The sequence below is a fragment of the Impatiens glandulifera genome, chromosome 1, assembly GCF_907164915.1.
Source record: "Impatiens glandulifera chromosome 1, dImpGla2.1, whole genome shotgun sequence".
Taxonomy (NCBI): Eukaryota; Viridiplantae; Streptophyta; class Magnoliopsida; order Ericales; family Balsaminaceae; genus Impatiens; species Impatiens glandulifera.
The window spans coordinates 26,928,101-26,945,035 of record NC_061862.1 but is presented as its reverse complement, the minus strand read 5'-3'; the positions used below and the strand labels follow the sequence as shown (position 1 = coordinate 26,945,035).

The following is a 16,935-nucleotide window of genomic DNA, read 5'->3' as shown; positions in this document are numbered from 1 at the left end:
AGAAATATAAATGGTAACGATGTATAAATTATACCGGGTAGTATAATATAAGTTGTGTATGTTATTAATGTTTGGTATGAATTATAAGAAATGGTATAAGTTGTATATAATTTATAATTTTGTGTTTAGTATATAATATAAGAATGTAGTATAAGTTGTATAAATATAAATTATTATTATTATTTTTTATATTTATTTATATTAGAAATAATATTGTTTATTATTATAAATTATTGTAATGTTATTATTTAATAATTAATGAAAATTTAATTAAATTATAAAAAATTAATTATAATATAAACGGTAAATTATATTAATTTAATTGAAATATTATCATATAATAAAATAAACTTAAAATAAAATTAATATATAAAATAAATAATATTATTTATAATAAGTAAATATATAAAATAATAATTAATAAAATTATTATTATAAAAATAAATAAATTATTTAATTAAAATATTGAACTATTTAAAAACTATATATTAAAAATAAATATATAATAATAATAATTTTAAACTAAATAAAATATATTTAATATATTATATAATAATAAGTTATATATAATATTAATAAAAAAAATATAATGATAAATTAAAATTTATGTGATATAAAAAAAAATATTGTAACAGTAACACTTCTATACCAAATATATGTATAATCTATATATATATATATATAATATATTATTGCTGAGAATTTAAGAGATTTGAATAGTGATCTAAACTAAAAGAAGTGGTTAAGGGTGATTTTTTTTATTTAGTAGTATTAATATTTGAAAATTTTAATTATTTATGTACAGATATACAAAAATCTATAAAATATAATAAAAATATAATATATATTCAAATAATAAAACAACAAAAATACATTTTATATTATATTTTAAAATATTATAAATAATTAATAAATATTTGCTATTTTAATTTATAATATTCTTATAGATATATATTTTTTATACAAAATATTAATATTATTATTAAATAAAAATAAATATTAATATTATTATTTAATAAAAAATAATTATTATATTTTTTTAACATATTATTAAATGAATGACTGAAATAAAAGAAATATAAAAATATTTCAAAAAAATAAATTAAAAAGAATAAAAAAAACTTTAAAATAAATTAAAAAATATTTAAATTAAAAAAGAAATTTAACTAAACATATAAAAAATTTAAAATTTTAATGTGATTGAAAAATATACTTAAAATTTATTTATTATTATAAATAATAAATTAAGACAATATAAACTTAAATTCATTTAAAATAATAATAAAAAACATTTACCGTATATTTATATATATATATATATATATATATATATTAATTTTAATGTTTCTTAATATTTTTCAATTATTTATTATAATAATTTATTTATTTTTAAATAATTAAATATTTTTATTTTTATTTTTGATAAAGATCAATTTCATCACATTTAGTTTTTAAATAATCAAATAAATATATATATATATAAATAAAACATAAATAAAATGATTTGTTTGAGTGGTTATTTAATATTTTTATTTTTAAAATAAGTATAATAATAGAATCAATAAATAAATAAATATATATATATATATTTATATAATTTAATCCAAAATTTAATGTTTTAATATATTTTAAATATTTTTTTAGTTATAGTTATTTTGAAGTGTTATCAAATAAATAAAAATTTAAATTTTAAATACATATATTTTTTTTATAATAACATTAATTTTAATTGAACTTACTTTTTTTTTTTACTAATTTCATTCAAAATTAATTAAATTTAAATGATATTATTTCAAATTAAAATATTTATTAAACTTTTAAAAAATTAAAAATATTATAAAAAAAATATTTTAGATATAAGAATTTATTTTTATAAGAAATAATTTAAAATAAAATTTTAATATGATCAAAAATAATTTTACTAAAAAAATTATTTGAAATTAAATAAAATTTTTAATAATAAAATTTTTAAAATAAATTATTTTAAAAAAATAAAATAAATAATTTAAAATTAAATTAAATAAATTTTGATTAACATTATAAACATTTTATTATGATATTTTTTTATAAACTCTTTTACATTTAAATTTTTTAAAATTTTAAAATATGATATTATATAAAGATATGATATTTACTAAATGATATTATAAAAATAAAAAATGATTAAAATAAATTAGAATTTAATTTTAAATAAATTATAACAAAACATTTATAAAAATATATATATTAAAAATATTTTTAAAAATTATTACAAGATTTTTAAAAAATTAAAAACATACGAATTTATTTAATAAAAAAATATTTGTTTTGTTAAATTACTTTATTTAAAAATGAAATTATAAACAATATATTTTAATTATTTATGTACAGATATACAAAAATCTATAAAATATAATAAAAATATAATATATATTCAAATAATAAAACAACAAAAATACATTTTATATTATATTTTAAAATATTATAAATATTTAATAAATATTTGCTATTTTAATTTATAATATTCTTATAGATATATATTTTTTATACAAAATATTAATATTATTATTAAATAAAAATAAATATTAATATTATTATTTAATAAAAATAATTATTATATTTTTTTAACATATTATTAAATGAATGACTGAAATAAAAGAAATATAAAAATATTTCAAAAAAATAAATTAAAAAGAATAAAAAAAACTTTAAAATAAATTAAAAATATTTAAATTAAAAAAGAAATTTAACTAAACATATAAAAAATTTAAAATTTTAATGTGATTGAAAAATATACTTAAAATTTATTTATTATTATAAATAATAAATTAAGACAATATAAACTTAAATTCATTTAAAATAATAATAAAAAACATTTACCGTATATTTATATATATATATATTAATTTTAATGTTTCTTAATATTTTTCAATTATTTATTATAATAATTTATTTATTTTTAAATAATTAAATATTTTTATTTTTATTTTTGATAAAGATCAATTTCATCACATTTAGTTTTTAAATAATCAAATAAATATATATATATATAAATAAAACATAAATAAAATGATTTGTTTGAGTGGTTATTTAATATTTTTATTTTTAAAATAAGTATAATAATAGAATCAATAAATAAATAAATATATATATATATTTATATAATTTAATCCAAAATTTAATGTTTTAATATATTTTAAATATTTTTTTAGTTATAGTTATTTTGAAGTGTTATCAAATAAATAAAAATTTAAATTTTAAATACATATATTTTTTTTATAATAACATTAATTTTAATTGAACTTACTTTTTTTTTTACTAATTTCATTCAAAATTAATTAAATTTAAATGATATTATTTCAAATTAAAATATTTATTAAACTTTTAAAAAATTAAAAATATTATAAAAAAAATATTTTAGATATAAGAATTTATTTTTATAAGAAATAATTTAAAATAAAATTTTAATATGATCAAAAATAATTTTACTAAAAAAATTATTTGAAATTAAATAAAATTTTTAATAATAAAATTTTTAAAATAAATTATTTTAAAAAAATAAAATAAATAATTTAAAATTAAATTAAATAAATTTTGATTAACATTATAAACATTTTATTATGATATTTTTTTATAAACTCTTTTACATTTAAATTTTTTAAAATTTTAAAATATGATATTATATAAAGATATGATATTTACTAAATGATATTATAAAAATAAAAAATGATTAAAAATAAATTAGAATTTAATTTTAAATAAATTATAACAAAACATTTATAAAAATATATATATTAAAAATATTTTTAAAAATTATTACAAGATTTTTAAAAAATTAAAAACATACGAATTTATTTAATAAAAAAATATTTGTTTTTGTTAAATTACTTTATTTAAAAATGAAATTATAAACAATATATTTTAATTATTTATGTACAGATATACAAAAATCTATAAAATATAATAAAAATATAATATATATTCAAATAATAAAACAACAAAAATACATTTTATATTATATTTTAAAATATTATAAATAATTAATAAATATTTGCTATTTTAATTTATAATATTCTTATAGATATATATTTTTTATACAAAATATTAATATTATTATTAAATAAAAATAAATATTAATATTATTATTTAATAAAAAATAATTATTATATTTTTTTAACATATTATTAAATGAATGACTGAAATAAAAGAAATATAAAAATATTTCAAAAAATAAATTAAAAAGAATAAAAAAAACTTTAAAATAAATTAAAAAATATTTAAATTAAAAAAGAAATTTAACTAAACATATAAAAAATTTAAAATTTTAATGTGATTGAAAAATATACTTAAAATTTATTTATTATTATAAATAATAAATTAAGACAATATAAACTTAAATTCATTTAAAATAATAATAAAAAACATTTACCGTATATTTATATATATATATATATTAATTTTAATGTTTCTTAATATTTTTCAATTATTTATTATAATAATTTATTTATTTTTAAATAATTAAATATTTTTATTTTTATTTTTGATAAAGATCAATTTCATCACATTTAGTTTTTAAATAATCAAATAAATATATATATATATAAATAAAACATAAATAAAATGATTTGTTTGAGTGGTTATTTAATATTTTTATTTTTAAAATAAGTATAATAATAGAATCAATAAATAAATAAATATATATATATATTTATATAATTTAATCCAAAATTTAATGTTTTAATATATTTTAAATATTTTTTTAGTTATAGTTATTTTGAAGTGTTATCAAATAAATAAAAATTTAAATTTTAAATACATATATTTTTTTTATAATAACATTAATTTTAATTGAACTTACTTTTTTTTTTTACTAATTTCATTCAAAATTAATTAAATTTAAATGATATTATTTCAAATTAAAATATTTATTAAACTTTTAAAAAATTAAAAATATTATAAAAAAAATATTTTAGATATAAGAATTTATTTTTATAAGAAATAATTTAAAATAAAATTTTAATATGATCAAAAATAATTTTACTAAAAAAATTATTTGAAATTAAATAAAATTTTTAATAATAAAATTTTTAAAATAAATTATTTTAAAAAAATAAAATAAATAATTTAAAATTAAATAAAATAAATTTTGATTAACATTATAAACATTTTATTATGATATTTTTTTATAAACTCTTTTACATTTAAATTTTTTTAAAATTTTAAAATATGATATTATATAAAGATATGATATTTACTAAATGATATTATAAAAATAAAAAATGATTAAAAATAAATTAGAATTTAATTTTAAATAAATTATAACAAAACATTTATAAAAATATATATATTAAAAATATTTTTAAAAATTATTACAAGATTTTTAAAAAATTAAAAACATACGAATTTATTTAATAAAAAAATATTTGTTTTTGTTAAATTACTTTATTTAAAAATGAAATTATAAACAATATATTTTAATTAAATATTTAACAATTATTTTGTTAAATTTATTTTTTTTTAAATAAAAATATTATTTTTAAAAAAATGTTACTTAGAAAAATTATACTTTTCTTTAAAAAAAAATAAAAACAATTATTTAGAAAATAATAACATATAATAAAGTTTGAAATTTAAAAAAAATAAAATTAATGAAAACTATATATATTTATTAATAGTAACAACTATAATTTAATAAATAAATATCCATTTAATAATAATTTATTAAATAAATGTAAAATAATTTATAAAAGAATTCAATAAAAATATATAAAAAAAATAATTATTTTAAATTTTTGTAAAATGATAGTAAGATATAAGAGTAGATACAAGAGTATGAGAATAAGAATTACCCGAAAAATTTAAACAAGAAAATATATTAAACTCTTAAACCTAAATTTAAAAAATAAAAACAATTATTTTATATAATAAAATATATATGAATAAATATTTAAAATAAAAAAAAAATGATTTTTTTTAATATAAATTTTTGTAAATTTAAATATATATGAATAATTTTTTTTATATAAAAAATAATTGTTAGAAAAAATTGTAAATCAAATAAGAAATTATTTATAATTTTTTTTTAACTATTTAACATTTTTTTATAAAATAAATACAAAAACTTTTTTATATTAAAATTTTATTAAATAGAAATATAAGATATTGAATAATTATTTTTATAAAAGAATATTTAAAAACATTATTTTAAACTATTTAACTTTTTTTTAAAATAAAAATATATATTTTATATATATTTTTAATTTGAAATATATGATATTGAATGAATTGTTTAAAAAGAATGAAATAAAAATAATTTTAAATATTTTTACATTTTTAAAATTGAAAACAAATTTTTAATTTTTAAATTATATGATATTCAATCAAAATACAATATTTATATAAAGAACTCTTTATAAAAAAAATTGTAAATCTAAACCATTTATAAAACAAATTATTTAATACTTTATAAAAATAAAAACAAAACAAATTTTACATTAAAAGATTTAATTTTTTAAAATATTTGTAAATCAAATCTTATTTTAAACTATTTAACTTTTAAAAAAATGAAAACAATTTTTTTATATTCAAATATATGATATTTAATAAAAAAAAATTTATAAACCCTAATTTGTTAAAAATATCAAATAAGAAATAATTTATAATAACTATTTAACTTTTTAAAATTAAAAACACACTTTTTATATATTTTTTAAATGAAATATAAAATACTCATTTGTTACAAAAAAAAAAAAAATAATAATAAATAAATAAATAAAAAGTTGTAATCAAATAACAATTTATAAACAATATTATTTTGAACTATTTAAACTTTTCAAAAAATTAAAATATATAATATTGAATAACTAGTTTGTTAAAAAAAAATCTGTTCAAAAGATATCTAATGTGCAGTGAAATTTAGACTATGGAGTAATATAAGATGTTATAAATTTTGAGATTTTGTTACCCTCTATTAATTCTTCTTCACTTTATCATAAACCAAACCAAAGTAAGTTAAAATTTTCATAATAATATTGACATCATCTAAAAACATATAACAAGAATAAGGTGTAATACAAATACATTATTATGTATATTAGAATCCTTTGAAAGAGCAACTTATTCTTCTTCCTCCAATAAAGTTAATGCCCGAGCCTGCAGAAAACGATTGAACATGATTATTTGAGATTGCAAGATCAATGGTTTACAAACTTAACTTACTCCCACTGCATCCTCTAGGTTCAATTTCATAGTGATTGATTGTGTAATCCTCGGCTCGGTCTTCATTTTCTATTTCCTATTTCCTTTGTAGATGTCTACAAAGTTAATATCATACAAAAGTGTTGCATTTGCAGGTATATTGCAGTCTCCTGCAAGAACAAGAAGAAGGCTTAATAACTGTAGAAAAAGAACAGAAACAAACAAACAAAACCAACCTGAAAAACATCCAGCTGGTTCAGGGCCATATGCTAATGTTGGTGGAATTTGAAGTTTGCGTTTTCCACCTGATCCATATATAATTATTAACTAATAATTATACCCAAAATTGAAAAAACAGTAAAGAAGAGAATCATGAACTACTACCAACTAGCATAGGAGGCACTCCTTCTCCACCAAAGATTCCTTGATCCAATCCCTTTATCACCTATACTATGTACACATATGCAAATTCATATATACACCTCCTCCTTCAAATTCCAACCTTTTGAATTTCAATTACCTTCCCAACACCGATTCTCATCGTAAGATATCTAGCTCGTTTATAGCTACTGTCGAATACTATTCCATCCGCAAACCTTGCAGTGTAATGAATCTAAGTCAAATGAATACATCAAAATCAAACAAGCATTTCAGTCCTAAATTAACCTCATTATTTCACACTTGCAATTTCACAAACACATGGTGTGCAACAATTTAATCATTCATTTTGAGCTCCAATATCTGATTCAGCTACATCTATGTAATATACCCATATCAACAAATTCATATTTTTTGCATGGAGATCGAATTAATTACTTATATATAAAAGTAGGGATGGAATTGAGGAAAGCTCACGTTGATAAGTTCTCCGTAGGGAGCTTCTTCGCCATAACCGACGGCGACATCGCAGTAACCTAGGCCGGAAGGGGCAAATCTGAACTCACAGGGTGGATCAGCCACGGTCGCGAAGTACTCGATTCTGGTCGCATTGGCATCCATTGGCGTCAATGCTACCATGGAAGAAGCCAAAAGACTAAGACCCACATTTACCGCCTTCTTCATTCCATTGCCAAAGTTGATCTGTTGCAGAAGCGGAAAATGGAATGGACCGGGAGAAGAAGAAGAAGATGAAGAAGACCCATATTGGAATTTGATAATGGATTTAGGATTGAATTTTGTAAGTGTTGTGTGAGAGCTTGTCAGGATGGAGATTGTGGAGACCGCCATTTTCTTCACTCTCTCACTAGATTCTCTAATCTATCTATAGCCTATGAATCTCAAGGATGAAGAAACGGATACCATATATTTTCTTTTTCAGACTTTAAAAACATATTAATTATTAAAATTCAGTTTTATTTATTTTCAAGTAATGTAATATTTATGTAAATTTAAATTTATTTTTTTTACAAATTTGATAAGAATTTTAGGAGTAATATGTATAATGCTTTATATATATTTAATTAAGTTTAAAATATATCTATATAGTATTGTTTTAAATTATTTTTTATATATTTATTTTGTTTATATTTATAGTTTAAATCATAGTTTTGAAACTCGGCCCGTCTGTTGGTTCAAACCGGGTTGGAATGAAGAGATCGGAAATGCAATCAATCTAGTTAAACTCGGACAATTCGTCGGTTGGATCAGAAATCCGACATTCCGAGTTAACCCAGCGAATTTATCCTATATTTTTTTTAAATTATTTTTTTCTTTCTAACTTATCACTTTCTCCGTTCCTCTCTCCCCGTTTTTTGGTTTCTATTGAGTTAACCTATTTCTATTTTATGAGGATAGATTACCGATTTTAAATTCTAGATAATGAGAATGTCAAACTATTTCATTCACCTCAAGCTCCATAGTGTTTCTTATATAAATTAATTTTTACATTTTAATTATATATTTTTTATATATTGTTGTTAGAAATGCAAGAGTTTGAAATTACGATCCAATTGATTTAAAAGAGTTAAACTCAAAATTGGATTTCGGAAGATGAGTCTCCAATTTTAACCATAGATGAATTGGAGACATTCAGAAAGAGCTAGCAGAATATAAAATTGAAGTCTCTCAACATAATAGTGATTTTTTTTTTCTTGTATTACTTATTAGTTTATCAACAATATAATATACTAAAATTTCATTTTGTAAATTTTTGTTTTTGATGCAAATTTTAAAATTGTAAACTTTGATGAACTAGATATTGGAGAAGAAGATAAATGGAACAATACTGATGTCCCTATTAAAGACAACAAAGTGAGTGATGATGTTGGTGAGAGTGATTTTGATGAATGGTGTGAGCGTTTTGCGAATAATTAATAGTTGTTATATATTTTAATTGTGTTAATTCATAACTTAAGAGTTTGTGTTTATTTTAATCGTGTTGTCCCTAATAGAGGCAATGAACAGATTGTAATTGCGAAACAATATTTTGAATTTTGATCTCTACTTTGACTATTATTGTATAAATAATTGATAATTTTTTGTTATTTTGTATTATTTTATTATTATATGAAACTTACTGGTTGAACTAGTTAACGACCTCTTTCAAACATCAAACAAGAGAAAGAAACCAATATACAATTTTTATCGGTAGACCAGTAACCCAATGACCTAGTTCCTTCACTAGATTGATGACCGGACCGGGTTTCAAAACTATGGTTTAAATATTTAAAACCATTTATAATGTTATAAACAATTAATTTGTGTTAAAAACATACATGAACATGTCTTATAAGTTGTATATTCATTATTTATTTTTCTAAGTCTTAAGTCGGATAAAGTTTTTACATTCGTTTTGAGATAATTATTTCAATTCTATTTTTAAACAACGACACATCTATTATATTCTATTTCGAGACAACAATATTGCAAACTGTGGTGACGATGAGATTGTTGCTCATTCGTCTCTTCTATATTTAGTTATTGTGTGTTTGTGTTGTGTTCCCAAAATTATCTCTAAACGAAATTAAGTAAATAATATTATAGAGATTAAAATATATAAAATATTATATCATAATACAAAACCCGTAATATGTTTGAATCTTCGGACTTATAATAAAAAGACAACTATTCTCTTTAATGAGAATGAATTTAACTTAATTTGAAAACAAAATGAATTTATGAGTAAAAATAACCTTTATTCCAAATATGAGAAATACAATCTAATTGAAAATGGATGATTTTTAAATTAATTATAAAGATGTATAAAAAGAAATTTGAAACTTAATTATAATTTTTTTACAAAAATGAAAATTTATTTTCAATAAAATTGTGTAAGAAATAGAGTCAAATTTATTTGTGTTTCTTTTGACATAACTAACTAGAGCAGAGCCGTCTGGCTGAAGACGAGAAAGTCCACTCACTCTGCTAAACAAGTCATAGTAGAACTCCGGCGAACCATGGATCCCCTGGAAATTGAGCCGGCGTTCTCTCTCTCCACCGCCGACGACCCCTTGACAAGCCCATTCACCACCTTAAACGACCTCTGTTACGAGCTTTCATCGCTCCAGGATCTGGCCTCCCGTGGCTCATGGCGTTCAATCCTCGACAAGGTTGATCGAGCTCGTAAGCAATCACTCCTCTCCAAGCCACACGAGCATCTCACTTACCTCGCTTACAACTCCCTCTCCTTAGTCAAGCTCCGCCGCTTCGCCGATGCCGCCGCCGAGATCGATTCCATGGACGACGATCTGGACAGCCCCCTCTACCGCTACGAGTCGTACGTTCAGAATTATCCTAACCGACGTGGATCTATGGTTCCCTTTGTCCTCCGATGGATACACGCTGAACTCCCTTCCAAACTCGGTAAGCAACAAGAAACCCTAGATCGGTTCTACAAACTCCTCGATTTTGTCCGGACTAATCTGAATCAGAAAATGTCCAACGAAGACGACGATGGCCTTAACGTCTCCGTCAATTTATGGAGACGGCGTGAGAATTTCGTGGTGAATTCGATCATCAGTCATCATTTAGGTCGAAAAGAGTATGGGGTTTGTCAGAAATTGATTAACGACATGATTAGACGCAATGAAGAGGTCAAGAATAATCCAAATTCGAGTTCGAATGTTGTCTTGCTGTCGAAATTGGGTTATATTAAGATGCAATATGGAGATGTGGAGGGTGCAAAAGCAACTTTTGATAGAATAGAGAAGATGATAGTGATGGATGATGGAAAGGAGAAAACAGAGATGAAGAATCTTGTGAGCAGGAACAAAGCTTTGATTTACTTGGTAGGGAAGGATTATGTTTCTGCTGTTAGGGAATACGGCGAGTGCATTGAGAGGGATGGATCGGACATGGTTGCGATTAACAATAAGGCGATTTGCTTGATGTATTTGAGGGAACTGTCTGGTTCAATTCAAGTGTTGGAGAAGGCGTTGGAGATTGTCCCAACAGTTGCTTTGAATGAGACTGTTGTTGTGAATTTGTGTAGCATGTATGAATTGGCTTATGTAAATCACTCTGATATTAAGAGGACACTAAGCAATTGGATTTCTAAGGTTGCTCCCGATGATTTTGATTCTTCTTCTACAAGGATTGTATGATCGATGATGATGATGAACAACAGGTACTTTCTTCTGTCGATTCAGTTGTTTATTTCTCTGCAAATTGATTGACCCTTGTCGGTTTTGGCTCTTTTATACTAAATTTGTGTGTTCTATTTGCATTATTGATCATTTGGACAAAGTTACTGGTTTTGGGTAGTACAAACACACACATATATATATATCATACATTTTTGGGTACATACATACAAGAGAAGAGAGCTCCCAATTATAAGCATATGAGAGCTAGCCCCCTTAATTTATTGCATTTCCCCCATCTTATATTCACAGCTTAAATGGGATTTAGAGTCTCCTCAAACAAGCACACACACAAACACAAACACACACTAAGGGATGATGTGGGAGTTACAGTTCAAACAGGAGGAAGAAGAACCCTAGAGCCAATACAAGCATCCATGGCTTCTCCAACTGTGAGGAAAACCCTTTCCCCAGGCTTGTTCACATAGTTGGCTAGTCTTAGTTTGTCGATCACCTGCCATCTTGGATTCACTATTGCCAGCTGCAATTCATTTTGAGACTCGATTCATCAGTTAGTCAGTTCGATTGAAATTCGGAATTCTATATGATAAATATAATAATGTACTTGCCTCTATGTCAATTGCTGCAAGTTCTTTGTGCAACTCTTTGAGAGAAGCAATTCCACTTGTATCAATATTCACCAAGTCTGCAATGAACAATACTTTAGCAAACATAGCTCCACTATAAAATCATTTTCAATCTTTAATATATCTATTCACTTACTCGACATATCGAGAATTATGAGCTTAGTTTTCCCTTCACCGTTCTCGCCAGCCTTTGCCTCATCCTTATTGTAACGTGCCCATTTCAAAATCCTACACACACGATAGACGTCAATGCACCATTCATTTTTAACTTACACATTCATTGGATTATTATTATTACCTGCTTGTAACAGAAGTGGCATTTGCAAAGCAAAGCAAAGAGGATTTGACACGGAAAATAAGTACTCCCATAGGAAGAGTGTCGAGAGCCATTGGATATTGTTTCACATCGCCAAACGCATCCTCCTCCGCGTTTGAACCACTGCTAGAACTTGAAGGGACCCTTCCCATCCTTTCTATCCCGGGTTGTATCGAATTCATCATTATCTTTGCGAACGATATTAGCACCTATAATAAGATTGAAAAATTACTTAATTTTTTTTTTGTCAATCTAGTTGACCTAGCTAGGGTTAGGGATGGAAAAATGAAAATGAAAAGACAGATCCGGATGGGCTTTTCATGATCAATATTCTCTTCCATTAGTTAAAAATGATTTGAAGCACTAAAACTTAATGGGGAATAAAGCATCCACCACTAAAGAAGCAAACACATGAGTACTATTGAGGGATGAACAAGGCCACAAACTTATGTGACATACACGATGAATATATCATATTTAATTATTTTCAATTTAATTTTATCCATCAATTATAAAATCAAATCTCATCACCCATTACTATGTGCATTTCACTTTCTTCACGAATTTAATTCGTATCCATTTATTCCATATCTAGCTCTATAGTTCCCACCATTAATTCCAATGACTTGGTAAGATTCCATATTCCTCTTTAAATTCAAACAAAATTAAACATACCTTTTTAAATCATGTCTAAACTATAGAGATAATAATTTGTCCAATAACTTATAATAATAACTTAAATTTGTATTAACACTTCCTTGTCATGTATCACAAGTTTATGATAACATATTAAGAACTTTTTTTGATTTTTTTTTTTGTCATGTATAGATAGTAAGAAAATGAATTTATAAGTTTTTAAAAAGAAGACTTACCGCAACTAAAAGGCCAATCTCGACTGATACGAAAAGTACGCCGAAAAAGGCACCAAGAGTAGCTAAGAAGTCAAGCTTGTCAACTTTCCACACATGATAGGCTCCGTTTAGGTCAATGAGTCCGGGCAGAGCCGACAATATAATCGAACCGAGGATTGCACTTGGTGTATAATACAAAAGCCTCGTAAACGCCTCTAAACAAACCAAAACTGTAATAGCCATCACCACGTTTGAGACCGCGGTTTGGCATCCTGCACTGTTATTAACCGCCGTTCGAGAGAACGAGCCTGTCGCCATATAACAAGAGCTCATTGATCCGGCCACATTCATAAATCCCATTGCTACCATTTCCTTGTTACCATCAATATGGTATCCTTTCATCGTCGCAAATGATCGACCCACAGCCATCGCCTCCTGCATACATGCATAACGAATTATTATCTTGAATTCAACGCAAGCTATAATGTTGCTATTACTTTTTAGTGACGGTGAGTTGAACAATATCGACGCTACTAATTTATAGTGACGGTAATATGAACAATATTGACGCTATATTTTGTCGCTATTGGGTCATTTGATACTAGTGGTATTTACCGTGAGAGCGACAATAGCGACAAGGACTGCGATCTTGGCGACGGAAGAAAAATTAGTGGTGCTGAGGTCTAGTTGATGAATTGAGCTGGGATTTAATCCTCCTTTGATGTGCTTAACTATGTTAACTCCATGTTTATCTGCTCTTGTTGCGTATACTATCGCAGTCGATAATATCACAGAAATCAAAGGACCCATAACCGATAAGAACATCAGTTTCTTATGTCTTCTTCCCTAAAATTAAAGATTTATACTCGTTAAATTATTAATTAATTGCTAATAAGAAGCCAATGATGATGTGTACTAAACTTACTATGAATCTGGCAGTTAAGATGAAGATCAGAAAGGAACATCCGATGATGAAGTTAAGTGGATTCCACTGCAAGTTAAAGAAGATGATTAATTTAATAATATTTGATCAAATTACATAAGTGATTTTTTTGTATATATATCTGTACTCACTGGATTAGGAGAATGAAAGGATTTCTGAACTGCACTAATAACCGAGACAACGTCTGTTTTGGTGGTGAAATGAGCTATTCCGAGCAACCCTTTCAACTGCTGCAGCCCTATGATTATGGCTGCACCGCCCATGAACCCTAATATCGCAGCATGCGACACAAAGTCCACCACGAACCCCAACCTGTATTTCATTTCGGTTAATTCAAATTAAAAAATTATTTAAGATTTGTTTTCTTCAATTCAACCAACCAACCTCAGAATTCCGAAAGAAGCTTGGAAGACACCAGCCAAGAAGGTGACAGTGAAAACCATGTTTCTATAAGCAATGGGATTGGTTTCTGGATCTTGTAGTTTCTGAACCGTTGATGAAAGAAGAAGTGAGATCACAGCCACCGGTCCGATTGCTATTTCTCTTGATGTACCCATGAAAGCATAGATCAATGGAGGAACTATGCTAGTGTCTACAACCAAATTTAATTAATTAATTAAATTTGAAATGATAAAATTATCAATAATAAAAACATACTTACATAGACCATATTGAGGTTCCAACTTAGCCAAAGTTGCATACCCAATACTCTAAATCAATCACCATAAACAATGATAAAAAATTAATTATAATTCTATGAACCTTAGTTTAAAAAAAATGATTAAAAAGCTCACCTGAGGTATACAAAGACTTGCAAGAGTGAAACCAGCAAGCAAATCACACTTAAACTTGGCAAGACTATAATCCTTAGACCAGCCAATGATCGGAAAAACAGACTCTAGTGACCGAACCAAATACTCAAAAGGATGTTTCTTGAAAGATACCATCAAGCCTGAGCAAGATCCAACACAATCCCTGAGAGTGGTTCTGAACTGGGTCCAGACTCCAGGTGGTTTTGGGGCGTTGAGAACCCATTGAGCTCTTTCTCCTTGATGGGTTTCGACGTCTGGGGCTACCTGAGAGTCGGAAGCCATGGTTGAGATTTGAAGTGTTTGGGAGAACTTGGATGAAGTTTCTCTATTGATGCCACCATTAATGGTAACTTCGGCTTGTTGGCCGGAAAGTGTCATCATATTGGTAGCAGGTTCAGGGGCCATTTAGACCCTGGCTGGCTGGACCGGCTTACTGGTAGAAGTAGCGGTTTAGTTCAATAGGTGGTGGTGGTGGTTTCAAGAACTGTCTCTCACCATTCTACTTATAAACATTCCCTCATACCATATATATACTATTTATAGTATTTTATTCGATTTTTTAATACAAATTAATTTACAATATTAAAATTAATGAATATATCCTGTAATATTAATAGTAGTTGCACTTCACAAATTTTGACATAACAACAAAGGAATTAAACACGAAAAAATTAGGTTATGGAAATGTGTATATTTGTAGGTTTTGGTCAAAATCAGACCGATTCGTTAATTTAATTAATAAATAAGTCAAAATCGGGTCATTATGAAATGACCTAAAATAGACCCGCCAACTTGTTTATAATTTTCTTTTGTTGAGTTTTGTGTTTTTTTCCTACTCACTCTCTCATTTTTTATAAAGATTTTTTTAAACGATTTGTGATTCTAAATTCAATTTTTTTCATTTTAATATGAAATAAAGATATGTGAAATATATAATTACATCGAGTTAAATTCGGTTGGGTTCAAGTTGAGTTAGGTAGATTGAATAAATCGAGTCGAATACAGACCAATTACGAATAAACATTTCAGGTATTGATTAGAGATTTCAATATGAATTACTCATGGGAAGGTTAATCCTGATCAATTGAATTGCTATATCTACTATAATTGTACCACCATCAATATTTATTATTATTATTATTATTTAAAATCATAATTTGTTTTATATATACAGGTTTGTTTTTAAAAAAAGAAAAGAAGAAGAAGATTAATACTATGAATTAAAAAAAGTTCAATTATTATTGAATATTCTTCATTAATGACATGTTTTAAGAATTGAAAAATGAATGATAGGTGAAAAAGGTATAATTCCATATTGAAATGGGATTGACTGTAACTGGGCAGCATGTCAAGCTCATGAAGCATATAATGAAACTTTTTCTGAAACAATAATATTAAATTCTATATGTCGGATTGTGAGAGCTTTAATGACCGAATCACATCAAAATTAAAAAGCAGCCTTTAATTCTAATATTAAATTCATATTATATAAATATAACTAGCCTTGTTTGTTTTATCTTTGATTACTTTTGGATAGATCATTTAAAAAAAAAAAATTAGATTATTTAACGATCAAAATACTAGTATTATAAAAAAAATTATGTAAATTTATTTTACTATTTAAATGAATTAAGGAGGGATGATTGACTAATAACATGGCCAATTAATAA

General features: G+C 23.5%; 3 protein-coding genes across 3 annotated transcripts; 1 reads left to right on the top strand and 2 right to left on the bottom strand.

Annotated features, from left to right (window-relative positions):
* Positions 1 to 6,990: 6,990 nt before the first annotated feature.
* On the bottom strand, positions 6,991 to 8,460 carry LOC124920656 (photosynthetic NDH subunit of lumenal location 4, chloroplastic). The gene is made up of 6 exons (XM_047461196.1): positions 8,032 to 8,460; positions 7,697 to 7,789; positions 7,561 to 7,621; positions 7,413 to 7,481; positions 7,198 to 7,346; positions 6,991 to 7,131 (listed from the first exon to the last, which is right to left on the bottom strand). The coding sequence occupies exons 1-5, from the start codon at positions 8,401 to 8,403 to the stop codon at positions 7,267 to 7,269; spliced, it is 675 nt and encodes a 224-aa protein (XP_047317152.1). The 5' UTR covers positions 8,404 to 8,460; the 3' UTR covers positions 6,991 to 7,131; positions 7,198 to 7,266.
* Positions 8,461 to 10,493: 2,033 nt separating this feature from the next.
* On the top strand, positions 10,494 to 11,852 carry LOC124921117 (trafficking protein particle complex subunit 12-like). Its single transcript, XM_047461732.1, has one exon. The coding sequence runs from the start codon at positions 10,572 to 10,574 to the stop codon at positions 11,715 to 11,717; it is 1,146 nt and encodes a 381-aa protein (XP_047317688.1). The 5' UTR covers positions 10,494 to 10,571; the 3' UTR covers positions 11,718 to 11,852.
* A 22-nt stretch (positions 11,853 to 11,874) lies between these two features.
* Positions 11,875 to 15,760, bottom strand: LOC124921118 (low affinity sulfate transporter 3-like). The gene is made up of 11 exons (XM_047461733.1): positions 15,248 to 15,760; positions 15,115 to 15,163; positions 14,838 to 15,045; positions 14,585 to 14,765; positions 14,436 to 14,501; positions 14,126 to 14,356; positions 13,532 to 13,945; positions 12,642 to 12,868; positions 12,480 to 12,571; positions 12,326 to 12,402; positions 11,875 to 12,237 (listed from the first exon to the last, which is right to left on the bottom strand). The coding sequence occupies exons 1-11, from the start codon at positions 15,668 to 15,670 to the stop codon at positions 12,091 to 12,093; spliced, it is 2,115 nt and encodes a 704-aa protein (XP_047317689.1). The 5' UTR covers positions 15,671 to 15,760; the 3' UTR covers positions 11,875 to 12,090.
* Between the last annotated feature and the right edge of the window lie 1,175 nt (positions 15,761 to 16,935).